The sequence below is a fragment of the Mustelus asterias genome, chromosome 13, assembly GCF_964213995.1.
Source record: "Mustelus asterias chromosome 13, sMusAst1.hap1.1, whole genome shotgun sequence".
NCBI classification, from domain to species: Eukaryota; Metazoa; Chordata; class Chondrichthyes; order Carcharhiniformes; family Triakidae; genus Mustelus; species Mustelus asterias.
Genome location: NC_135813.1, coordinates 62,767,701 through 62,793,597, shown reverse-complemented (window position 1 = coordinate 62,793,597; position 25,897 = coordinate 62,767,701). Strand labels below are relative to the sequence as shown.

Here is a 25,897-nt window from a genome sequence, read left to right as displayed (position 1 = left end):
AGACTCCGTCAATTAATTTTTCCAAGGTTATTTTATCACCACAGACGCTGGAGTGAGTCAGTCTCCAGTCTGCAGCCGGAGTATTAAATGGAGACGCAACAGAGCAGTTGCTCTGCTCAAAGATCATCACAGCACTTCCTCAGCAACTGCTTCAGACTTTCACACATCAGTCTGCCCTTGCTAGTATATACTTGATGATAAGTGTCACTGAAAGAGGCCCTTCAGCCCATCATGTCCACACTGGTCAAGAAGCATCTATCTAATTCTAATCCCATTTTCCAGTATTTGGTCTGTAGCCTTGTACGCTACAGCGTTTCAAATGCTCCTCCAACTGCTTCTTAAATGTTGCGAGGGATCCTGCCTCTACAGGCGGTGAGTTCCAGATTCCCAACACTCTCTAATGGAGCCTGGAACAATGACAATACCCTCTGCTTTGCGCCCAGCTCTCACTCTGCAGAGGGAAGGACACTGTGACGGGTGATCTCCTGCTGGGCCTTCACAGAGAGGCTTGGTGTGGAGATCAGCTACTTTCTTCATAGCAAGTTAGGGAAACCTGGTGGATAATCGTGAGCGGCACGGTGGCACAGTGGTTAGCAGTGCTGCCTCACAGCGCCAGGGACCCGGGTTCAATTCCCGGCTTGGGTCATAAAACATAGAAACCCTACAGTGCAGAAGGAGGCCATTCGGCCCATCGAGTCTGCACCGACCACAATCCCACCCAGGCCCTCCCCCCACATATTTTACCCACTAATCCCTCTAACCTACGCATCCCAGGACTCTAAGGGACGATTTTTAACCTGGCCAATCAACCTAACCCGCACATCTTTGGGTCACTGTCTGTGTGGAGTCTGCACGTTCTCCCCATGCCTGCGTGGGTTTTGTCTGGGTGCTCTGGTTTCCTTCCACAGTCTGAAAGGTGTGCGGGTTAGGTGGATTGGCCATGCTAAATTGCCTCTTAGTGTCAGGGGGATTAGCTAGGGTAAATGCATAGGGTTACGGGGATAGGGCCTGAGTGGGATTGTGGTCGATGCAGACTCGATGGGCCGAATGGCCTCCTTCTGCACTGTAGGGATTCTATGATTCTATAATTCCCCTCCTGCTTTTCCAACTTCTGGATACCCCAAAGTGGCCGACAGCCAATTAAGGACATTTGAAGCATTGTAAGAAACACAGTAGCCAATTGATGCACAGCAAGGTCCACAAACAGCAAGGAGATAAATGACCAGATAATCTGCTGGATTGAGGACATCAGGGAGAACCCGGCTGCTTGGTTCTTGATCGTTCCATGGGCAACTTAATGTCTACCTCCATAAGGAATTAGGTGCACGGGGAGAGCATATGGACCCTTCAATTCAGTAAGATCATGGCTTAGCTTCAGTCTCATTCTACTTCCCTTTCCACTCTCCAATTCCCAGTGAGCTGGCATTCTCAGCTTTCAATACGTTCAACAATGGAGCATCCAAATCCCCCGGGTTAGAAAATCCCAAGGATTCTCCCTTTGGGTGAAGAAATTTCTCCCCATCTCAGTGTGACATGATCTGCCTCTTACCCTCACACTGCGCTGTCATATTCCAGATTCTCCAGCCAAAGGAAGCAATGGGTGGAATTTCCCCTTTGTATTGCGGTGTGGCAGTGGGCAGGAAGCGTGGCATCGGAGTCGCTGCCTCCAATGGCAGCTATCGCCACCATATCATGAGGAATTTTGGCGAAAAAACCCAAGGTGTGGGTTCCAGTTTCACGCTGGCGGGATGGGCTTTGGGCTAAAGATCAGGGAGCCATTTTTAAAGATTGTCCCCCCTAGTACACAAAGAAAAAATAGTTCCCCCCCTGCCCCCCGCCCCCCCCGCCCCCCCCCCCTGCCATTTGACTCCCTAACTCTTTCTGACGGTGTTCCTTCCTTCTGTGAGGACACCCAAATCCCTCTGAAAACATCAAGTTTCACGCCTTTAAAAAAAAATTCTGTTTTTTGATTCTTACAACCAAAGTGAGTAATCCCACACTTTCCCCACATTATACTCATCCCATCTGGTTCTCTTAGGTAAGGGAATCTGCCGAAACTTACCCGGTCTGGCCTACATGTGACATCAGAGCCACAGCAATGTGGTTGACTCTCAGCTGCCCAAGGACAACTACGGATGGGCAATAAATGCTGGCCAGCCAGCGACACCCATGTCCCATTAATGAATAAAAAAATCTCCATCTGCCACCTTGTGACCCATTCACTTAACCGTCCATATTTCTTTATGTCCTCCTCCAGGTAAAGGTAGAAGTTACTTACAGGCATGGGAATCTTCGACAGCTCCTTCCCAATGCAGTTTTTCATGATGCTCCAGAGATTAAGGCTGTAATTGGGCTTGTCCGGGATTTGAGTCCGTCTCTTTCTGTTCGACTTCACGCCTCTGCTTTCTGCACTGAAGGAGGCTTGATGTTGACAGTCAAAAGCCTGCACGAAGGACAGCACAATGACCAATCATAGAATCACAGAATCCATACAGTGCAGGAGGAGGCCATTCAACCCATCGAGCCTGTACCGACAATAATCCCACCCAGGCCTATTCCCATAACCCCAAAGCATCTTACTCATGCCCACCCACCCCCTCCACCCCAGCCCTATCCCCGTAACTCCACACATTTATCCCACTAATTCCCCTAACCTACACATCTTTGGACACTAAGGGGCAATTTAGCATGGCCAATCCACCCAACCTGCACATCTTTGGACTGTGGGAGGAAACCCCACGCAGACACGGGGAGAACGTGCAGACTCTGCACAGGCAGTGACCCGAAGCCAGATTTGAACCCGGGTCCCTGGCGCTGTGAGGCAGCAGTGCTAACCACTGTGCCACTGTGCCGCCCTGTGTGAGGCCAAGTACACATAGCTGGGACGATGTCTGAGAAAGGAGAATCATGTTGAATGATGAGCAAAATGCAGACTCGGGAATACAAAGTAGTACTTGTGTGTGAAAGTACAGGCAACTTTACGGATGCAGGTAGTTAGTGCCTTGATAAAATAACTTTCCCAACACAGAGTGCAGTGAATATAACAACATCACAGGCTGAGGCAAAGTGACATTGCCCACTACTGCAGAGTGTGGGCCCCTGCATGACAACAACAGTAATGGGTCAGATTTCAAGTTGTGAAGCAAGTTTTGGGTATCTTAAAAGTTGATCTGCTTACATGGAGAGAACCCTGATTATTAATAAAGTTTACTGATCACAACTCAAACACACAGGAAATCACTGAATAAAAAGAATAGGGTTAACATTGCAAGGTCAGCAATTCACTGATACTGGTTTCATGACCAGTCAGTGCATGAGATAGTTACATTGAGGATATATTACAGCGATAGATACGTTAGGTTTTTGGGGTCGGACAGAGAGAGGACTTTTCCTCTTTTCTTCGTGCTCTGCCACTTTTCTTTCAGCCCATGTCCAACCCTTGTTGCCCCCCATGATGCCTTGCCCTTATATTGTGGATTGTTGTCTTCTGGGCCTTTCTCTTTTTTTATATATTATTATTCCTGTTAGTTTTTTCTTGTGCGTGAAAGGGGGTGGTGAAAGTGGGGGGGGGGGGGGGGGTACCCTTGTTAGACTGCTGGGCCAGGTCTCGGAGGACTAGGGCTGTGTAATAATGACCGATATAAAAATGATGGGCGTGCTCCACTGAGGGACGTGTTACAGTGAGATGTATATCCTGGCTTTGGGCATTTGCTGATCAAACACTGGTTATTAATTACCCTCCCAGTTACTCCAGGCACGTATCTCCTCTTCTGCTTGATGTTGGTAAATCCGGTGTTTATTGTGACTGACAGCTACAGCAACACCTAGTATCACATTGTACAAAGGCACTGTCGGAGTTAAAAAGATATTCGGACACAGCGTTCATGAGTGATGGATCCTTTATTGCCTTCTTATCAATAAGGAGAGAACTGACGAATTCCTCAGGCTTCTTCAGTCTGCCCTGCCCAATTGTGTACAGTCAGCTTTTTTATAGGGCAATTCTTACAACTTCCAGTAAAGTTAATTGTTTCTAGTCACGTGCTCCAGTAAATCATTTACATATGATACAAAGAGAAAGGCCCGAGACAATGGCTGTTTAATCATGTCCCATCAGTGATGTCATAATCTTTAGTGGTAGATGGATGGAATGTCCGGTCAGACAATGGTCACTTAATCATGTCCTTATTATTGTTTCGGTGCTGTTAGCAAGGACATTCAGCTGTGCCCTGTTGATAGATATAGTGAAACATCCCCTTTTGTCTGCTCTAACTATTTCACGTATATGCAAATGTACTCAGTCTACAGTGAGGGTGCTGCCAATTTTCCTGCCCCTGGCTGACCCCATGCTGAGCTTAGTTCTCCTCCGACACAGCATTCAATTTTCCAGCGCATCGGACAGACTAAGACATGCACTGGTATCATTTTAAACAGGAATAACATTTGTAAGACAAGCTTTAGTAGGAAACAATGAGGTCATTATCCTGTATTTCATTAGTTTAAGGTGGTTGTTACTGTAGTGCAATTTGAAATGGGAACAGGTTAATTCTGAAGCTCTGCTCGCTACACCAGCATTTGGGTGACAGGGATCCAGAGAAATCTGAGGCTGAAGTGAAAGGTTCCGTAACCAATGTCATTCCAGTTCTAAACTCCCGCTGGTTTTCACACTGTGTAGTGTTCAATGTGCAAAGTGAATGGCAACGAGCCAATCTCACAGCCCTTTAATCAGAGGATTTTGGAACAGTTTGCATCCTCTTCAGCAGGTGAATTGCGCTGAGTGTGAAATGTAAAGAGATGAAAAAGGTGCAAACTGAGACAGAGAGGAGTCTGCTGTCAGACACTGCGATTCCAAAAGAGGGAAATGCTTTCCCGACAACTGTGGGAAAAGGAAAAGGAAAAGAAAGAATGAGAAAAATTAACAGAATCCCTATAGCGCAGAAGGAGTCCCGCGGCCCATCGAGCCTGCATCGACCCTCCAACAGAGCAACCCACCCAGGCCCTATCCCCGTAACCCCACATGTTTACCCTACTAGTCTCCCTGACACCAAGGGGCAATTTGGCATGGCCAACCCACCTAGCCTGCAAATCTTTGGACTGTGGGCGGAAACCCACGCAGACACAGGGAGAACGTGCAGACTCTGCACAGTGACCCAAGCCGGAATCGAACCCAAATCCTTGCACTGTCAGGCAGCAGTACTAACCACTGCAACACCGTGCCTTTAGCAATGTCAATAGAGGGTAAACTCTTAGGGGGTGTGAAATGAGGGAGGGGTCAAAACCCTCCCCACTGATGCAGTAGGCACACATCATAAATCTGAAAGCTATGCGCTGCCATGATTTTATCCCTTTTTATTTCATTGAGTCCCCTGTGGCCAAGCTCCCTATCGGAAGTGTGGCGTTTCCCTGGTAATGATTTCAGGCTGGTGGAGGCTGTTGCAGCGATGTAACCCTCTGTTACTCACATGGTCATCAAGGTTCCAGGTTTCAGTCTGATCGCTGCTGGTTCCACTGATATTACTTCCTGTGCGCCTGCATATGAACAGAAAAGGAGAGATCTAAATATGTGAATGCCAGCGGATCTACACAGGACTGAGCTATATCTAAAAGAAAACCCTTCATTCATGGCACGTGGGTGGCATAGGTGCAGCCCAGTACAGAGGGTGGGAGCGTGTGGAGGTGCGGCGCAGTGCCCAAGGTGCGGCCCAGTGCCCAGGGTGTGGCCCAATGTGGAGGATGCGGCCCAATGTGGAGGATGCGGCCCAATGCGGAGGATGCGGCCCAATGTGGAGGGTGCGGCCCAATGTGGAGGGTGCGGCCCAATGTGGAGGGTGTGGCCCAATGTGGAGGGTGCGGCCCAATGCGGAGGGTGCGGCCCAATGCGGAGGGTGCGGCCCAATGTGGAGGGTGTGGCCCAATGTGGAGGGTGTGGCCCAATGTGGAGGGTGCGGCCCAATGCGGAGGGTGCGGCGCAATGCGGAGAGTGCGGCACAATGCAGGGGGTGCGGCGCAATGCGGAGGGTGCGGCCCAATGCGGAGGGTGCGGCGCAATGCGGAGGGTGCGGCCCAATGCGGAGGGTGTGGCCCAATGCGGAGGGTGCGGCGCAATGCGGAGGGTGCGGCCCAATGCGGAGGGTGCGGCCCAATGCGGAGGGTGCGGCGCAATGCGGAGAATGCGGCCCAATGCGGAGGGTGCGACGCAATGCAGAGGGTGCGGCGCAATGCGGAGGGTGCGGCCCAATGCGGAGGGTGCGGCCCAATGCGGAGGGTGCGGCCCAATGCGGAGGGTGCGGCCCAATGCGGAGGGTGCGGCGCAATGCGGAGAATGCGGCGCAATGCAGGGGGTGTGGCCCAATGTGGAGGGTGTGGCCCAATGTGGAGGGTGTGGCCCAATGCAGAGGGTGCGGCCCAATGCGGAGGGTGCGGCCCAATGCGGAGGGTGCGGCCCAATGCGGAGAGTGTGGCGCAATGCAGAGGGTGCGGCCCAATGCGGAGAGTGCTGCGCAATGCGGAGGGTGCGGCGCAATGCGGAGAATGCGGCCCAATGTGGAGGGTGCGGCCCAATGCGGAGGGTGCGGCCCAATGCGGAGAGTGCGGCCCAATGCGGAGAGTGCGGCCCAATGCGGAGGGTGTGGCGCAATGCGGAGAGTGCGGCGCAATGCGGAGAGTGCGGCCCAATGTGGAGAGTGCGGCGCAATGCGGAGAGTGTGGCGCAATGCGGAGAGTGTGGCGCAATGCGGAGAGTGCGGCGCAATGCAGGGGGTGTGGTGCAATGTGGATAGTGCGGCGCAATGCGGAGGGTGCGGCGCAATGCGGAGAGTGTGGCGCAATGCAGGGGGTGTGGCGCAATGCAGGGGGTGCGGCGCAATGCAGGGGGTGCGGCGCAATGCAGAGGGTGCGGCGCAATGCAGAGGGTGCGGCGCAATGCAGGGGGTGCGGCGCAATGCAGAGGGTGCGGCGCAATGCGGAGGGTGCGGCGCAATGCAGGGGGTGCGGCGCAATGCAGAGGGTGCGGCGCAATGCGGAGGGTGCGGCGCAATGCGGAGAGTGCGGCGCAATGCGGAGAGTGCGGCGCAATGCGGAGAGTGCGGCGCAATGCGGACAATGCGGCGCAATGCGGAGAGTGCGGCGCAATGCGGACAATGCGGCGCAATGCGGAGAGTGCGGTGCAATGCGGAGAATGCGGCGCAATGCGGAGAGTGCGGCGCAATGCGGACAATGCGGCGCAATGCGGAGAGTGCGGCGCAATGCAGGGGGTGCGGCGCAATGCAGGGGGTGCGGCGCAATGCGGAGAGTGTGGCGCAATGGGGAGGGTGTGGCGCAATGCGGAGAGTGCGGTGCAATGCAGGGGGTGCGACGCAATGCGGTGAATGCTGCGCAATGTGGGGAGTGCGGTGCAATGCGGAGAGTGCGGTGCAATGCAGGGGGTGCGACGCAATGCGGTGAATGCGGCGCAATGTGGAGAGTGTGGCGCAATGCGGTGGGTGTGGCGCAATGCGGAGAGTGTGGTGCAATGCGGAGAATACGGCGCAATGCGGAGAGTGCGGTGCAATGCGGTGAATGCAGCGCAATGCGGAGAGTGCGGCGCAATGCAGGGGGTGCGGTGCAATGCGGAGAATGCGGCGCAATGCGGAGAATGCGGCTCAATGTGGAGAGTGCGGCTCAATGTGGAGAGTGTGGCGCAATGTGGAGAGTGTGGCGCAATGTGGAGGGTGCGGCGCAATGTGGAGAATGCGGCGCAATGCGGAGAATGCGGCGCAATGCGGAGAATGCGGCGCAATGCGGAGAGTGTGGCGCAATGTGGAGGGTGCGGCGTAATGCGGAGAATGCGGCGCAATGTGGAGAGTTTGGCGCAATGCGGAGGGTGCGGCGCAATGCGGAGAATGCGGCGCAATGCGGAGAGTGTGGCGCAATGTGGAGGGTGCGGCGTAATGCGGAGAATGCGGCGCAATGTGGAGAGTTTGGCGCAATGCGGAGGGTGCGGCGCAATGCGGAGAATGCGGCGCAATGCGGAGAATGCGGCGCAATGCGGAGAATGCGGCGCAATGCGGAGAATGCGGCGCAATGCGGAGAATGCGGCGCAATGCGGAGAATGCGGCGCAATGCGGAGAATGTGGCGCAATGTGGAGAGTTTGGCGCAATGCGGAGGGTGCGGCGCAATGCGGAGAATGCGGCGCAATGCGGAGGGTGTGGCGCAATGCGGCGCAATGCGGAGAATGCGGCGCAATGCGGAGGGTGCGGCGCAATGCGGAGGGTGCGGCGCAATGCGGAGAGTGTGGCGCAATGCGGAGAGTGTGGCGCAATGCGGCGCAATGCGGAGAATGCGGCGCAATGCGGAGGGTGCGGCGCAATGCGGAGGGTGCGGCGCAATGCGGAGAGTGCGGCGCAATGCGGCGCAATGCGGAGAATGCGGCGCAATGCGGAGGGTGCGGCGCAATGCGGAGAGTGTGGCGCAATGCGGAGAGTGTGGCGCAATGCGGCGCAATGCGGAGAGTGTGGCGCAATGCGGAGAGTGTGGCGCAATGCGGCGCAATGCGGAGAGTGCGGCGCAATGCGGAGAATGCGGCGCAATGCGGAGAATGCGGCGCAATGCGGAGAATGCGGCGCAATGCGGAGAATGCGGCGCAATGCGGAGAATGCGGCGCAATGCGGAGAATGCGGCGCAATGCGGAGAATGCGGCGCAATGCGGAGAATGCGGCGCAATGCGGAGAATGCGGCGCAATGCGGAGGGTGCGGCGCAATGCGGAGAGTGCGGCGCAATGCGGCGCAATGCGGAGAATGCGGCGCAATGCGGAGAGTGCGGCGCAATGCGGAGAGTGCGGTGCAATGCGGAGAGTGCGGTGCAATGCGGAGAATGCGGCGCAATGCGGAGAGTGCGGCGCAATGCGGAGAATGCGGCGCAATGCGGAGAATGCGGCGCAATGCGGAGAGTGCGGTGCAATGCGGACAATGCGGCGCAATGCGGAGAATGCGGCGCAATGCGGAGAGTGCGGTGCAATGCGGACAATGCGGCGCAATGCGGAGAATGCGGCCCAATGCGGAGAGTGCGGTGCAATGCGGCGCAATGCGGAGAATGCGGCGCAATGCGGAGAATGCGGCGCAATGCGGAGAATGCGGCGCAATGCGGAGAATGCGGCGCAATGCGGAGAATGCGGCGCAATGCGGAGAATGCGGCGCAATGCGGAGAGTGCGGCGCAATGCGGAGAGTGCGGTGCAATGCGGCGCAATGCGGAGAATGCGGCGCAATGCGGAGAGTGCGGTGCAATGCGGAGAATGCGGCGCAATGCGGAGAATGCGGCGCAATGCGGAGAATGCGGCGCAATGCGGAGAGTGCGGTGCAATGCGGCGCAATGCGGAGAATGCGGCGCAATGCGGAGAGTGCGGCGCAATGCGGAGAGTGCGGTGCAATGCGGCGCAATGCGGAGAATGCGGCGCAATGGGGAGAGTGCGGCGCAATGCGGAGAGTGCGGTGCAATGCGGCGCAATGCGGAGAGTGTGGTGCAATGCGGCGCAATGCGGAGAATGCGGCGCAATGCGGAGAATGCGGCGCAATGCGGAGAGTGCGGCGCAATGCGGAGAGTGCGGCGCAATGCGGAGAATGCGGCGCAATGCGGAGAGTGCGGCGCAATGCGGAGAATGCGGCGCAATGCGGAGAGTGCGGCGCAATGTGGAGAATGCGGCGCAATGCGGAGAGTGCGGCGCAATGCGGAGAATGCGGCGCAATGCGGAGAGTGCGGTGCAATGCGGAGAGTGCGGCGCAATGCGGAGAGTGCGGCGCAATGCGGAGAATGCGGCGCAATGCGGAGGGTGCGGCGCAATGCGGAGAGTGCGGTGCAATGCGGAGAGTGTGGCGCAATGCGGAGAGTGCGGTGCAATGCGGAGAGTGCGGTGCAATGCGGACAATGCGGCGCAATGCGGAGAATGCGGCGCAATGCGGAGAGTGCGGTGCAATGCGGCGCAATGCGGAGAATGCGGCGCAATGCGGAGAATGCGGCGCAATGCGGAGAATGCGGCGCAATGCGGAGAATGCGGCGCAATGCGGAGAATGCGGCGCAATGCGGAGAATGCGGCGCAATGCGGAGAGTGCGGCGCAATGCGGAGAGTGCGGTGCAATGCGGAGAGTGCGGTGCAATGCGGAGAATGCGGCGCAATGCGGAGAATGCGGCGCAATGCGGAGAGTGCGGCGCAATGCGGAGAGTGCGGTGCAATGCGGAGAGTGCGGTGCAATGCGGAGAATGCGGCGCAATGCGGAGAATGCGGCGCAATGCGGAGAGTGCGGTGCAATGCGGAGAATGCGGCGCAATGCGGAGAATGCGGCGCAATGCGGAGAATGCGGCGCAATGCGGAGAGTGCGGTGCAATGCGGCGCAATGCGGAGAATGCGGCGCAATGCGGAGAGTGCGGCGCAATGCGGAGAGTGCGGTGCAATGCGGAGAATGCGGCGCAATGCGGAGAATGCGGCGCAATGCGGAGAGTGCGGCGCAATGCGGAGAGTGCGGCGCAATGCGGAGAATGCGGCGCAATGCGGAGAGTGCGGCGCAATGCGGAGAGTGCGGTGCAATGCGGCGCAATGCGGAGAGTGTGGTGCAATGCGGCGCAATGCGGAGAATGCGGCGCAATGCGGAGAATGCGGCGCAATGCGGAGAGTGCGGCGCAATGCGGAGAGTGCGGCGCAATGCGGAGAATGCGGCGCAATGCGGAGAGTGCGGCGCAATGCGGAGAATGCGGCGCAATGCGGAGAGTGCGGCGCAATGTGGAGAATGCGGCGCAATGCGGAGAGTGCGGCGCAATGCGGAGAATGCGGCGCAATGCGGAGAGTGCGGCGCAATGCGGAGAATGCGGCGCAATGCGGAGAGTGTGGCGCAATGCGGAGAGTGCGGTGCAATGCGGAGAGTGCGGTGCAATGCGGAGAGTGTGGCGCAATGCGGAGAGTGCGGTGCAATGCGGAGAGTGCGGTGCAATGCGGAGAGTGCGGTGCAATGCGGAGAGTGTGGCGCAATGCGGAGAGTGTGGCGCAATGCGGAGAGTGCGGTGCAATGCGGAGAGTGCGGTGCAATGCGGAGAGTGTGGTGCAATGCGGAGAATGCGGCGCAATGCGGAGAGTGCGGTGCAATGCGGAGAGTGTGGTGCAATGCGGAGAATGCGGCGCAATGCGGAGAGTGCGGTGCAATGCGGAGAGTGTGGCGCAATGCGGAGAGTGCGGTGCAATGCGGAGAGTGCGGCGCAATGCGGAGAATGCGGCGCAATGCGGAGAATGCGGCGCAATGCGGAGGGTGCGGCGCAATGCGGAGGGTGCGGTGCAATGCGGAGGGTGCGGCGCAATGCGGAGGGTGCGGTGCAATGCGGAGGGTGCGGCGCAATGCGGAGAGTGTGGCGCAATGCGGAGAGTGCGGTGCAATGCGGAGAGTGCGGTGCAATGCGGAGGGTGCGGTGCAATGCGGAGAGTGCGGTGCAATGCGGAGAGTGCGGTGCAATGCGGAGAGTGCGGTGCAATGCGGAGGGTGCGGCGCAATGCGGAGAGTGCGGTGCAATGCGGAGAGTGCGGTGCAATGTGGAGGGTGCGGTGCAATGCGGAGAGTGCGGTGCAATGTGGAGAGTGCGGTGCAATGCGGAGAGTGCGGTGCAATGTGGAGGGTGCGGTGCAATGTGGAGAGTGCGGTGCAATGCGGAGAGTGCGGTGCAATGCGGAGAGTGCGGTGCAATGCGGAGAGTGCGGTGCAATGCGGAGAGTGCGGTGCAATGCGGAGGGTGCGGTGCAATGTGGAGAGTGCGGTGCAATGCGGAGGGTGCGGTGCAATGCGGAGAGTGCGGTGCAATGCGGAGAATGCGGCGCAATGCGGAGGGTGCGGCGCAATGCGGAGGGTGCGGTGCAATGCGGAGGGTGCGGCGCAATGCGGAGGGTGCGGCGCAATGCGGAGAGTGCGGTGCAATGCGGAGGGTGCGGCGCAATGCGGAGGGTGCGGTGCAATGCGGAGGGTGCGGCGCAATGCGGAGGGTGCGGCGCAATGCGGAGGGTGCGGCGCAATGCGGAGGGTGCGGCGCAATGCGGAGGGTGCGGTGCAATGCGGAGGGTGCGGTGCAATGCGGAGAGTGCGGCGCAATGCGGAGGGTGCGGCGCAATGCGGAGGGTGCGGCGCAATGCGGAGAGTGTGGCGCAATGCGGAGAGTGCGGTGCAATGCGGAGAGTGCGGTGCAATGCGGAGAGTGCGGTGCAATGTGGAGAGTGCGGTGCAATGCGGAGGGTGCGGCGCAATGCGGAGAGTGCGGTGCAATGCGGAGGGTGCGGTGCAATGCGGAGGGTGCGGCGCAATGCGGAGGGTGCGGCGCAATGCGGAGAGTGCGGCGCAATGCGGAGGGTGCGGCGCAATGCGGAGGGTGCGGCGCAATGCGGAGAGTGCGGTGCAATGCGGAGGGTGCGGCGCAATGCGGAGGGTGCGGCGCAATGCGGAGAGTGCGGCGCAATGCGGAGGGTGCGGCGCAATGCGGAGGGTGCGGCGCAATGCGGAGAGTGCGGCGCAATGCGGAGAGTGCGGCGCAATGCGGAGGGTGCGGCGCAATGCGGAGAGTGCGGCGCAATGCGGAGGGTGCGGCGCAATGCGGAGAGTGCGGCGCAATGCGGAGGGTGCGGCGCAATGCGGAGAGTGCGGCGCAATGCGGAGGGTGCGGCGCAATGCGGAGGGTGCGGCGCAATGCGGAGAGTGCGGCGCAATGCGGAGAGTGCGGCGCAATGCGGAGGGTGCGGCGCAATGCGGAGGGTGCGGCGCAATGCGGAGGGTGCGGCGCAGTGTGGAGGGGTCCATAGCTGTGTGTGCTTTGGTGTACCAAATGCTCATCCAAATGCTTCTTAATTCTTGTGAGGGTTCCCGCCTCTATCACCCTCCCAGGCGGCGAGTTCCAGATTCCCACCGTCCTTTGGGTGAAAACGCTTTTCCTCAAATCTCCTGGCTCTGACCTTAAATCTACTCCCCCTCATTATTGACCCCTCTGCTCAGGGGAAAAGTTCCTTCCTATCCACCCTTTCTGTGTCCCTAATTTTGTACACCTCGATCCTTCTCCCCCCAGCCTTCTCTGCTCCAAGGAAAACATCCCAGCCTATCCAGTCTCTCTCATAGCTGAAAGGCTCCAACCCAGGCAACATCCTGGGGAATCTCCTCTGCACCCCCTCCAGTTCAATCACATCCTTCCTATAGTGAGGTGACCAGAACTACACACAGTACTCCAGCTGTGGCCTCACCAGCATTTTATATAATTCCATCATAACCTCCCTCTCTTATATTCAATGCCTCAGTTAATAAAAACAAGTATTCCTCACGTATGTCAGCATGTGTGCATGTGTCATGGTACATGTGTCAGTGTGTGCGCGCGTGTCAGCATGTGCATGTATACGTGCATGCGTGTGCACATGTGTGTGCGTGTACGCATATATGTGTGTGTGTCGGGTGAGTGAGTGAGTGAGTGAGTGAGTGTGAGTGAGTGTGAGAGTGAGAGAGTGAGTAGAGTGTGAGAGAGAGAGAGTGAGTGAGTGAGTGAGAGTGAGTAGAGTGAGTGAGTGAGAGAGTGAGTGAGAGAGTGAGTGAGAGAGTGTGTGTGAGTGAGTGAGTGAGTGAGTGAGTGAGTGAGTGAGTGAGTGTGAGTGAGTGAGTGAGTGAGTGAGAGAGAGAGAGAGAGTGTGAGTGAGTGAGTGAGTGAGTGAGTGAGTGAGTGAGTGAGTGAGTGAGTGAGTGAGAGAGAGAGAGAGAGAGAGAGTGTGAGTGAGTGAGTGAGTGAGTGAGAGAGAGAGTGTGAGTGAGTGAGTGAGTGAGTGAGTGAGTGAGTGAGTGAGTGAGTGAGTGAGAGAGAGAGAGAGAGAGAGAGTGTGAGTGAGTGAGTGAGTGAGTGAGAGAGAGAGAGTGAGTGAGTGAGTGAGTGAGTGAGTGAGTGAGTGAGTGAGTGAGTGAGTGAGTGAGTGAGTGAGAGAGAGAGTGTGAGTGAGTGAGTGAGTGAGTGAGTGAGTGAGTGAGTGAGTGAGTGAGAGAGAGAGTGTGAGTGAGTGAGTGAGTGAGTGAGTGAGTGAGTGAGTGAGTGTGAGTGAGTGAGTGAGTGAGAGAGAGAGAGAGAGTGTGAGTGAGTGAGTGAGTGAGTGAGTGAGTGAGTGAGTGAGTGAGTGAGTGAGAGAGAGAGAGAGAGAGAGAGAGAGAGAGTGTGAGAGAGTGAGAGAGAGAGAGAGAGAGTGAGTGAGTGAGTGTGAGAGAGTGAGATTTGCATGAGTCTCTGAGTGCACTGCCGGTCACTGTTGACGGTACAATGCTCCACCCATTTGTACCAGCTGACTGTCCCATTCCGCCACTTGCCTGTGTCTTGTGGGATCCGTGGTTACTGTGATGAATTCTGGTGCATTCTCCATGGCATCAAAATATTCCGTCTCCTCATCTTCATCACTCGTCTCCCCTTTGATGCGTCGCACTCTCGCTGCATTTAAACACACTGACATTAGAACATTGCCGTGGGAAATACACTGCAGCTTTCCTTTCCCTTGCCAAGCAGGTGGGAGGAGTGTCAGTGTGGGAAACGGAAGAGTTTAGAACTCCCCCACACTGCCCCATCAATCACTGCACAGTTAGAAGTGAAATTAATCTGCTCCGGCAATACCCCAGCCTCTGGGTAAACTTTCTCTCTCTGCAAAGTGAAACAAAGGATGGTGAAACCCCCACTGGGATTCTCCTGATCTCCGGGTGGAACCCCCAGAAAACTGGGCACAATTGACTATTTACAACCAAGCCTCAAAGGCCTCATTGGAATTCCTTTAACAAATAAAATATCATTTGTAACTTTGTTAAGTGGTAAGGGAATATGGGTGGAATTCCCATAACTTCACTCTGACAGAAATATAAGCAGATAAACCCTCTGAAACAGCAAAAGAGCCAGAAGGTCAACTTCTGCCAAGTCAGTGAGAGATTCCAGGTCTGAAATTGCTTTACAATAAAACTAACTGCACCTTAAATTCAACCCTCGAGCAAGGATCCTCAGGGCCTCGGTGTGACATTGTCACGTCCCATACTGCCCACCCTCACTGCCTCTGCAAATGGAGGAGTCAACTTACTGCCAAGCTGTGAGCGGTGTGCATGTGTGTGTGTGTATGAGAGTGTGTGCGTGCGTGAGAGTGCGTGCGCGCGCGTGTGTGAGTGTATGTGTGTGCGCGTGCATGTGTGTCTGTGCATGTTATTGTGTGTTTGTGTGAGTGTGTGCGTGTGTCCGTCCCCCGAGACTGTTGCTCTGTTAGTACATCAATAGAACAGGAACAGCAGCCATTTCTTATTAGTTTACAAATAGGGTTGAAAGATAGGCCAGAGTTCATAGAAACCCTACAGTACAGAAAGAGGCCATTCGGCCCATCGAGTCTGCACCGACCACAATCCCACCCAGGCCCTACCCCCATATCCCTACATATTTTACCCACTAATCCCTCTAATCTACGCATCCCAGGACACTAAGGGGCAATTTTAGCATGGCCAATCAACCTAGCCCGCACATCTTTGGACTGTGGGAGGAAACCGGAGCACCCGGAGGAAACCCACGCAGACACGAGGAGAATGCGCAAACTCCACACAGACAGTGACCCAAGCCGGGAATCGAACCCAGGTCCCTGGAGCTGTGAAGCAGCAGTGCTAACCACTGTGCTACCGTGCCGCCCCTTATGATTATTGTCATAATTTATAACTCTCTTTATAATGAGTTATTTGATTTATTATTGTCACATATATTAGTAGTATAGTGAAAGGTATTGTTTCTTGTATGCTATACAGACAAAGCATACCATACATAGAGAAGGAAAAGAGAGAGTGCAGAATGTAGTGTTACAGTCATAGCTAGGATGTAGAGAAAGATCAACTTAATATATGATAGGTCCATTCAAAAGTCTGTTGGCAGCAGGAAAGAAACTGCTCTCGAGTCGGTTGGTGTGTGACCACAGACTTTTGTGGAAGAGAGAATGTCTGGGGTGCGTGGAGTCCTTAATTATACTGGCTACATTTCCGAGGCAGCGAGAGTTAGGAGAGAGTCGCTTCCCAGACTGTTAATGGAGGCAGATCGAAGGTGAGGGGCAATGGGTCAGATTGGTTCCCCGTTCTGATCAATGGGGAGAAACTCTAACTGATTAAAGTTGAGTTGTCGCGTCACGTGACAGGAAACTCAGTGCTCACAATGAGCTCTAACATCAGCCATGCAGCACTGCCGACAGGAACATTGTGCTGCTCACTGTTTAGATACTGTGGAAATACATTTGGATGTTACATACAACAGATAATCTCCAACATCGCTGAGGCAGATTATCCGGTCATTATCACATTGCTCTTTTTGGGGGCTTGCTGTGTGCAAATTGGCTGCTGCATTTAACAGGTTACAATTATTAAAAAACACTGTTCCATTTGTCAAATGCAGCTTGTCCAAAATAACACCAGCTTCCAGCACATTCCTTTAACCATACTGCTCAGGTGCATTAACAGGAAATGATCTTGCGCTGTGACAGTGTAACACACTGCCCTAGGAGACAGGGTCCGGGATCAGCCGGCAGGTCATTGAGAAGATAAAAAAAAGGAAAATGCTCAAACCACCCAGCAGGCCAGACAGCGCATGCGGATGTCCATTTGACTGCGTGTTGCAACTCTCCCATCGATGGTGGCTTCCTCATGGATTCTACCGCAGGATACTTGGCTGGGGATAGCTTGGAGAGTGTCAACAGCCACTGCAAACCACTTTTCAGTTCAGGCCTTCCAAAGCTGGTGTTTAAATACACTCGCTGATGATAATCCTGCCCCTGAGATGAAAGCTGTTGTGGGATAGGCCTGCTGGCCTACCCTGTGTGAATAAAGAACAGTATAACCGTTCCTAAAGATATAACTGTTAGACTGGGTCTGCAGCAGGTGGTGAAGGAACCAACAAGAAATAACATACTTGACCTCATCCTTACCAACCTGCCGGCTGCAGATGCAACTGTCCATGACAGTATCGGTAAGAGTGACCACAGCACAGTTCTTGTGGAGACGAAGTCCCTCCTTCACATTGAGAATAACCTCCATCGTGTTGGGTGGCACTATCACTGTGCTAAATGGGACAGACTACGAACCGATCTAACAATTCAAGACTGGGCATCCATGAGGCGCTGTGGGCCATCAACAGCAGCGGAATTGTCCTCCAGCACAATCTGCAACCTCATGGCCCGGCATATCCCCCACTCAACCATTACCATCAAGCCAGGGGATCAACTCTGGTTCAATAGAGAGTGCAGGAGGGCATGCCAGGAGCAGCACCAGGCATACCTAAAAATGAGGTGCCAACCTGGTGAAGCTACCAAACAGGACTACTTGCATGCCAAATGGCAAAAACAGGAAGTGATAGACAGAGCTAAGCGATCCCACAACCAACGGATCAGATCTAAGCTCTGCAGTCCTCCCACAACCAGTTGAGAATGGTGGTGGACAATTAAACAACTCACTGGAGGAGGAGGCTCCACAAATATCCCCATCCTCAATGATGGAGGAGCCCATCACATCAGTGCAAAGATAAGGCTGAAGCATTCGCAGCAATCTTCAGCCAAGAGTGCCAAATGGATGATCCATTACAGCCTCCTCCAGTGGTCCCCAGCATCTCAGATGCCAGTCTCCAACCAATTCGATTCACTCCACGTGATCTCAAGAAACAGTTGGAGGCACTGGAGACTGCAAAGACAATGGGCGCTGATAACATTCCGGCAATAGTTCTGAAGACTTGTGCTCCAGAACTTGCTGCTCCCCTAGCCAAGCTCTTCCAGTACAGTTACAACACAGGCATCAACCCAACAATGTGGAAAATTGCCCAGGTATGTCCTGTACACAAAAAGCAGGATAAATCCAACCCGACCAATTACCGCCCAATCAGTCTACTGTCAATCATCAGTCAAGTGATGGAAGGGGTCATCGACAGTGCTATCAAGCAGCACCTGCTCAGCAATAAGCTGCTCAGCGATGCCCAGTTTGGGTTTCACCAGGGTCACTCAGCTCCTGACCTCATTACAGCCTTGGTTCAAACATGGACAAAAGAGTTGAATTCCAGAGGTGAGGCAAGAGTGACAACCCTTGACATAAAGATCGCATTCCACCAAGTGTGGCACCAAGGAGCCCTAGCGAAACTGGAATCAATGGGTATCAGGGGGCAAACTTTCCGCTGGTTGGAGTCATACCTGGTACATAGGAAGATGGTTGTGGGGGGATCAGTCATCTCAGCTCTAGGACATCTCTGCAGGAGTCCCTCAGGGTAGTGTCCTAGGCCAACAATCTTCAGCTGCTTCATCAATGACCTTCTCTTCTTCATCAGGTCAGAAGTGGGGATGTTCGCTGATGATTGCACAATGTTCAGCACCATTCGTGACTCTTCAGATACTGAAGCAGTGCATGTTGAAATACAACATGATCTGGACAATATCCAGGCTCGGGCTGACAAGTGGCAAGTAATATTCACGCCACACAAATGTCATCACCAATAAGAGACATTCTAACCACTGCCCCTTGACATTCAACGGAGTAACCATCACTGAATCCCCCACTGTCAACATCCTTGGGGTTACCATTGACCAGAAACTCAACTGGACTCACCCCATAAGGAGAGACTCTGGAATAAGCTGAAGGAGGAACTCTGGGATAGGCTGAAGGAGAGCTCTGGGATAGGTTGAAGGAGAGTCTCTGGGATTGGCTGAAGAAGAGACTCTGGGATTGGTTGAAGAAGATTCTGGGATTGGTTGAAGAGACTCTGGGATTGGTTGAAGACTCTGGGATTGGTTGAAGGACAGACTCTGGGATAGGCTGAAGAAGAGACTCTGGGATTGGTTGAAGAAGAGACTCTGGGATAGGCTGAAGAAGAGACTCAGATTGGTTGAAGAAGACTCTGGGATTAGTTGAAGAAGAGACTCTGAGATTGGTTGAAGAAGAGACTCTGGGATTGGTTGAAGAAGAGACTCTGGGATTGTTGAAGGAGAGTCTCTGGGATTGGTTGAAGAAGAGACTCTGGGATTGGTTAAAGAAGACTCTGGGATTGGTTGAAAAGACTCTGGGATTGGTTAAAGAAGAGACTCTGGGATTGGTTGAAGGAGAGACTCTGGGATAGGCTGAAGGAGAGACTCTGGGATAGGCTGAAGAAGAAACTCTGGGATAGGTTGAAGGAGAGACTCTGGGATAGGCTGAAGGAGAGACTCTGGGATAGGTTGAGCACTGGTGACAGGGAAGTTGTCATCACTACACACCGTACTGTAGTGAGACCAGGACTGTGCATCAGATACACACAAAGAGCACTAGAGACATTCCTCCATTGCATCCGTCTGATTTCAGGGCAGGACAAAGAAAACCCTTCAGACACTCTGAATCTTTCCTTCAAGCACAGCAGCTTTGAGATTAATGGCTAATGCAGAGAAGGAAGGAAGAAGAAGAAAACTGCAGATCCCACCGCCTCGTGGGACCTTCTGTTTGCCCAGAGACCGCTGGCTGTAGAATCAGTCACATTAACAGCCAGGGCAGAAACCCGTGATCCTGAGTAAGCATCATCTTTGAACAGAGGGATAACCAACATCGGCGATTTGTGGACATTCGACATTGAGGCTTAGCTCCTTCTCCTCCTCATAATGCCATTTTATAGAAAAGATGACAAGGAAACCCATCCACAAAACGCCAATTGTTTGAAGTAAGAAGTAAGATTCATAATCCGCACTAAAGCACCAACATTACAAATGGATACTCAATCCAACCAATTGAAAGTGATTGATTCAGACGATGGCTTTGGGAGCTCAGCCTTTATACCACACCCAGGCCTTGATTCAGAGAATGAACAAATGATGGTCCGATGTCAATCCATGGTTAGTGTTTCCCCCCATCTTACTGAATGATCTCAAAGCTCTCTGGAGCCCTGTGCCCAGCTAGCTATGCTGGACTGGGGCAAAGCATTTCCCTGCGGCATATCTATCCCGGGCGACGGTGCAATCACTAGAAAACACACCATAACACTCGCTGCTGTCCCAGGAAGACTGTATCACAGCACCAATCTCATGGACACCTTGATAATCAGTCACTGAGTCAATTCAGAATATGCACGCCACAAAGACCCGCAGGACGGAAGGGTCATGTGTGAAGCCCCGGGGACTGTCACCCTACAGGGATGAGGACAACTGATTTCCCCCACTCCCTATGCCACCCCAGTTGGTTATTTTCCTGCATTGACAATGGACTGGATCAGAGGGTGGTCAAACCAAACTTATCCAATATTTATGAGCACACTCTTTCCAATATGGACAGTGAACTATCACAACACTCCAATGCAAAGGACACCCCTGCTGCTCTTCAAAGAATGATCCTTCACAGAGATTTATTCGGAGGACAGCACCTCCAGTAATATTGTGCAGTGAAACTCCAGCCTAGCCGATGTGTAAAGAATCGTGGAGCATCCTTGGACCGACGCCTCAGCCAGAAAAGCTCCAAACTGGACCAAGCTAACACCTCGGCGGGTTGCATAGGTTCAGCAGAATGGGAAGCAGTACTCTGTCCCACTGGCTGCCCATTGTCTGACAGACTCTGCTACCTACTGGGCTTTAATGAAGGTTTTTAAAAGGTCACCAGGAATATAGAAACTAAAATGTCCCCTGCAAGGTGAGAGATTTAAAGATTGTTCTTCCCCCTCTAGCAGAAGATCAGATCGCAAGCGTTTGTCGACTTCCCCAGTGAAGCTTGCAGCTGGAGGAAGTGCAGACAAGAAAGACACACACATGATCAAACTCCATCAGAGCTAGAGGATAGAAAAGATTAAGATGAATAAACGTTCAAATAGGTTGTGGATCTGAATGGGAGAACTCAAAGTAATGACAGCTTATCTCAGCCATCTCAGTGATCTGCCATAAGGGGTCTGTCTCTATCACTGACACACACACACACACGCAGATACATGCGCAGACACAAGCACACACGCACACACAAACGCACACAGACGCGCGCACACAGACACACACAGGCAGACATGCAGACACAAGCACGTGCAGACACACGCAGGTGCACACACAGACATACGCAGGTGCACACACAGATACACGCAGGTGCACACACAGATACACACAGATGCACACACACACAGACACACGCAGGTGCACATGCACACACAGATGCACGCACACAGAATATACATGCAAACACACACGCAGACACAGGCAGACACGCGCACACAGACACACGCACATACAGACACGCGCAGAGATAGATAGACACACACTAACTATTCCATATCACATAATCATCATCATCTCAGTGATAATTGATCGCTAAGATTCAAGCATATTACATACTATTCAAGTAGGAGCGTGATGCCAAGAAGGATATGAGAACATAGGAACACATAAAGTAGGATTAGGGGTCGGTTATACAGCCCCTATCTCTTGCTCTGTCATTCAATAAGATCATGGCTGATTTACCTCAAGCCCACTTTCCTGTCTTACCCCGACAAATCTATCCAGAGTGTTGAATATATCCCGGCTGAACATCCACAGCCCTCTGGAGGATAGAATTTCAAAGATTCACAACCATTTGAGTGAAGAAATGTTGCTCATCTCTAGCCCCTACCCTGAGACTAGCCCCCAGACAGGGAAAACAGCGTCTCAACATCAACACTGCCACACCTCGCAGAATCTCATATGTTTCAATAAGATCACCTCTCTGCCAACTAAGCTCCAGGGATATTGGTTGGAGAAATCAGAATGAAACTGGACTGATTAGAATAAGAGTTTTATATATAATGCTTTCCTTAACATATTCAATCCCTGTCCACAACCAATAGTTTCTGCTGCCACAACCTTTGATCACGTTTTTGCATCAATGTTCACCATTGCGAACTGCGATGTCAACACGACTCACTCATTATATAATGGAGATGCGGTGGAGTTCAGGGACGGAGTTTCAAAGCAAAGTCTCCGAGGAGCTGAAGACATGGCTGCCAAAGCTCGGGGGTAAAGGCAGGGTGGCAAGTCAAAGGAATGGAAAGTCTTGGTGTGAGGGCTGTAGGATGGTGTGGGGGTGGAGGGTGTTGTAGAGATGGAGGGTGTTGTAGGGAGGGAGAGTGTTGTAAGGAGGGACGGTGTTGTAGGGAGGGAGGGTGTTATTGGGAGGGAGGGTGTTGTAGGGATGGAGGATGGTGTAGGGAGGGAAGGTGCTGTAGGGATGGAGGGTGTTGCTGGGAGGGAGGGTGTTGCTGGGAGGGAGGGTGTTGCTGGGAGGGAGGGTGTTGTAGAGAGGGAGGGTGTTGTAGAGAGGGAGGGTGTTGTAGGGAGGGAGGGTGTTGTAGGGAGGGAGGGTGTTGTAGGGAGGGAGGGTGTTGTAGGGAGGGATGTGTTGCAGGGAGGGAGGGTGGTGTAGGGAGGGAGGATGGTGTAGGGAGGGAGGATGGTGTAGAGATGGAGGGTGTAGGGAGGGATGTGTTGTAGGGAGGGAGGGTGGTGTAGGGTGAGAGGGTGTTGTAGAGAGGGAGGGTGTTGTTGGGAGGGAAGGTTTTGTCGGGAGGGAGGGTGTTGTAGGGAGAGAGGGTGTTGTAGAGATAGAGGGTGTTGTAGGGAGGGATGTGCTGTAGGGAGGGAGGGTGTTGTAGAGATAGAGGGTGTTGTAGGGAGGGATGTGCTGTAGGGAGGGAGGGTGGTGTAGGGCGGATGGTGTGGTAATCGAGGCAGGCAAGGCCGGGGAGGGAATACTGAATCTGAGTTATTGAGAGATCATGAGCCATTATTGGTCAGCTGTGATGGGGCGGTGATACAGTGTGGGATACAGACAGAGCTCTTCACAGAGGGTGGATGCTAGAAGTCCAAGGCAGGTGAGCATTGGGGGAATTGAATCCAGAGGTGACAAAGGCAATAAGAGGCAAAGGTGGCTGATATTTAGGGGATGGAAAAATACAGTATTGACATAGAATCAATGAATCCCTGCAGTGCAGAAGGAGGCCATTCAGCCCATCAAGTCCACACCGACTCTCCGACAGAGCATCCCACCCACGCCCTAGCCCTGTAACCCCACATATTTGCCCCACTAATCCCCAAACTTATCTTTTACAGTAAGGGGCAATTTGACATGGCCAATTCACCTAATCTTTGGACTGTGGGAGAAAACCGGAGCACCCGGAGGAAACCCACGCAGACACGGGGAGAACGTGCAAACTCCACACAGACAGTGACCCAAGGCTGGAATCAAAATGAGTCCCTGGCGCTGTGAGGCAGCAGCGCTAACCACTGTGCCACCATGCTGTCCGTAAGAGGACATGGGATCAGAAAGTCCAGACAGAACAGGGAGCCGAGACTGCAAACAACCTGAGTTAGGGACCAGTGATTAAAAATATAAACTAACCAATTCAACCCGACTTCCGACCTGGTCGAAAATCTCTGACCTGAAAACCTATCATCTGTTGACTTGATGACAATTAATTCTGGTGGACATAGCTTCAGCTCAGCAGCAGATTAAAAATAACATTCATGGACAGCACATCATGCAATTTACAGCTTATATTCTCAAAAATATGCTACAGGTTGAGTGAGAATCCTTTATCCAAAACCCTTGAAACTGATGGCGTTCCAGTTTTCGGATATTTCCGGATCCACTGTATATACGATAGGCCCGAGGCCTACTTACATTACAATAGCCTAAGCCTCAGCTAGCTATAGTCTACAAAACACTCAGTTGTTTCTCCATTTGCCAACTCTCATACCCTACACTGTACATGTTAACACTTATTAAACCCTAATATATTACATTGCTTTATTAGCATACAAATTAACTGCATATCTGTGCAAACAAACATTCGCTTTTTGGATATGTTTGGTTTTTGGATGTATGGTTAAAATAAATTTGATGCATTTCGGATATATTATGTAATTAGACAACTCTAAGAGGGTAATTATGACTGCTTTTGTCATTCAGGGTAGTGAAAATTGGCAGAGATATACGAGGTGGGTGGGGGGAGTTGAATTGATGTTGTATATTTTAAATCACACCCAAAGACAATGTTACTCTCAGTCTGATGATAGAATGCTCTTTATTTAATATTAATGTTTAACAGGCTAATAAATATTCCGATGAATGATTAACATGTAATTAATAAAATAAATTTTTAATCGTCTCACATTATTTCCTAATAGTTCAGTAAAATCTGAATGCTGGAATCTGTCTTGTTGGTTTGTAACTCTTTGATCAGATTGTGGATAGGGGGATTTTTAACCTGTATTCGGCACTGTCTGTGTGACACTGAGAATGTTTTGCTGTCACAACCCAAAGCTTCGGCCTCCATCCTGAATGATGATGAGTTACTCTGTATTCCAGACATGTGCTGGTAACCTCCTGGAGGGAAAATGTGGAATCAAACATCTTGCACAAGTCATTTAAAGCACAATGCTCCTGAGGGAGAGAAGAGGTCCTTTTACAACACTTCACTGTCCAATTTCAATCGTGATGCCAACAAGGATATTTTCGGTTGACTATCAAATACCGTTCACAAAATCCGATCGCCAATCTCAGCGGATCCATTGTCTCACTCACAAGAAAAAAGACACCCAAGAATTTTCGAGAATGCTGACCACCATTTCGGCAGAGAAAGTGCGAGAGAGAGAGAGAGGCAGAGAAAGAGCAAGAGAGAGGCAAAGAGGGAGTGGCAGAGAAAGAAAGGCAGAGAAAGAGAGAGAAGCAGAGAAAGAGAGGCAGAGAAAGAGAGGCAGAGAGAGCGCGAGAGAGCCAGAGAGAGAGTGAGAGAGCCAGAGAGAGAGTGAGAGAGCCAGAGAGCGAGAGAATCAGAGAGAGTGTGAGAGAGAGAGAGAGGCAGAGAAAGAGCAAGACAGAGGCAAAGAGGGAGTGGCAGAGAAAGAGTGGCAGAGAAAGAGAGGCAGAGAAAGAGAGGCAGAGAAAAAGAGGCAGAGAGCCAGAGAGAGAGAGCAAGAGAGCCAGAGAGAGAGCCAGAGTGTGAGAGAGCCAGAGAGAGAGTGAGAGAGCCAGAGAGAGAGCCAGAGAGAGAGCCAGAGAGTTAGAGAACCAGAGGGAGAGAGACAGCCAGAGAGATAAAGACAGAGAGACAGAGAGAGGTATAGACAGATACAGAGAGGCAGAGAAAGAGATTCAGTAAGAGAGAGAGACAGACAAAGAGAGACAGAAACCGAGAGTGAGGGAAACTGCCAGGCGGAGACAGAGAGAGGGAGACATGTACAGAAATAAAAAGACAAACAGGGAAGCAGAGAGCGAGTGACAGATAGGGAGTGACAATGGGCAAGATTAATCCGCACACCCCACTGCGTGTTTCATGGTGGCCTGCCATTGGTCAGTGGTGGGATCTTCTGGTCACGCCATTGTTAACGGGGTTCCCTGTTGAACACGCCCCTGTCCACCAGGAAACCCGCGGTGGGGGAGGCAGCATCGACGGGGCCAGAAGATCCTGCTGCCGTGAATGGCTCCGGCCAAAGAGAGAGAGTCCAAGAGAGAGACTGAGCATGTGCGATGTGTGTGGTCATTTCGCCCACTCAGAGAGCAGTCTGCCCATTTCCAATACTCGGGACACAAATGTTATTCATTTACTGTTGGAAATTTACCAACCACTTCCTGTTATAAAATCAGGAAATCAAATGGCAGTAAGCTAACCAGGAATTTATATCTCATTAAAAATCACAAGGCTATTTCATTGCACTCAATCAACTCTCAAACCATCTGGAGCAAAGATATTCAAGTTGCTGAGAACCATCATTGCAGATTGAGAGAGAGATAATGTGCAGTAATTACCACAGCATTCCATGTCTAACATATCTTAGGATTCAATTCAAGAGTCTGCAATGAACTGGATTTCACTTGTGCCAACCCAGGTGATGGAGAGGAGGAAGAACTTGCATTTTCCAGTGAATATTAATGTC

The 25,897-nt window shown here is 52.7% G+C and overlaps 1 protein-coding gene across 8 annotated transcripts in view; it reads right to left on the bottom strand.

The window, feature by feature from the left end:
- The window catches only part of LOC144502696 (oxysterol-binding protein 2-like), a 386,545-nt gene that overhangs the window by 50,710 nt on the left and 309,938 nt on the right, over positions 1–25,897 (bottom strand). For all 8 annotated transcript variants that reach the window (XM_078226903.1, XM_078226904.1, XM_078226906.1 and 5 more), the window contains 3 exons: positions 14,325–14,442; positions 5,460–5,526; positions 2,279–2,443 (listed from right to left, as the gene is read on the bottom strand). In XM_078226903.1, coding sequence (XP_078083029.1) covers positions 2,279–2,443; positions 5,460–5,526; positions 14,325–14,442 — 350 coding nt within the window. The remainder of the gene's footprint in view (positions 1–2,278; positions 2,444–5,459; positions 5,527–14,324; positions 14,443–25,897) is intronic.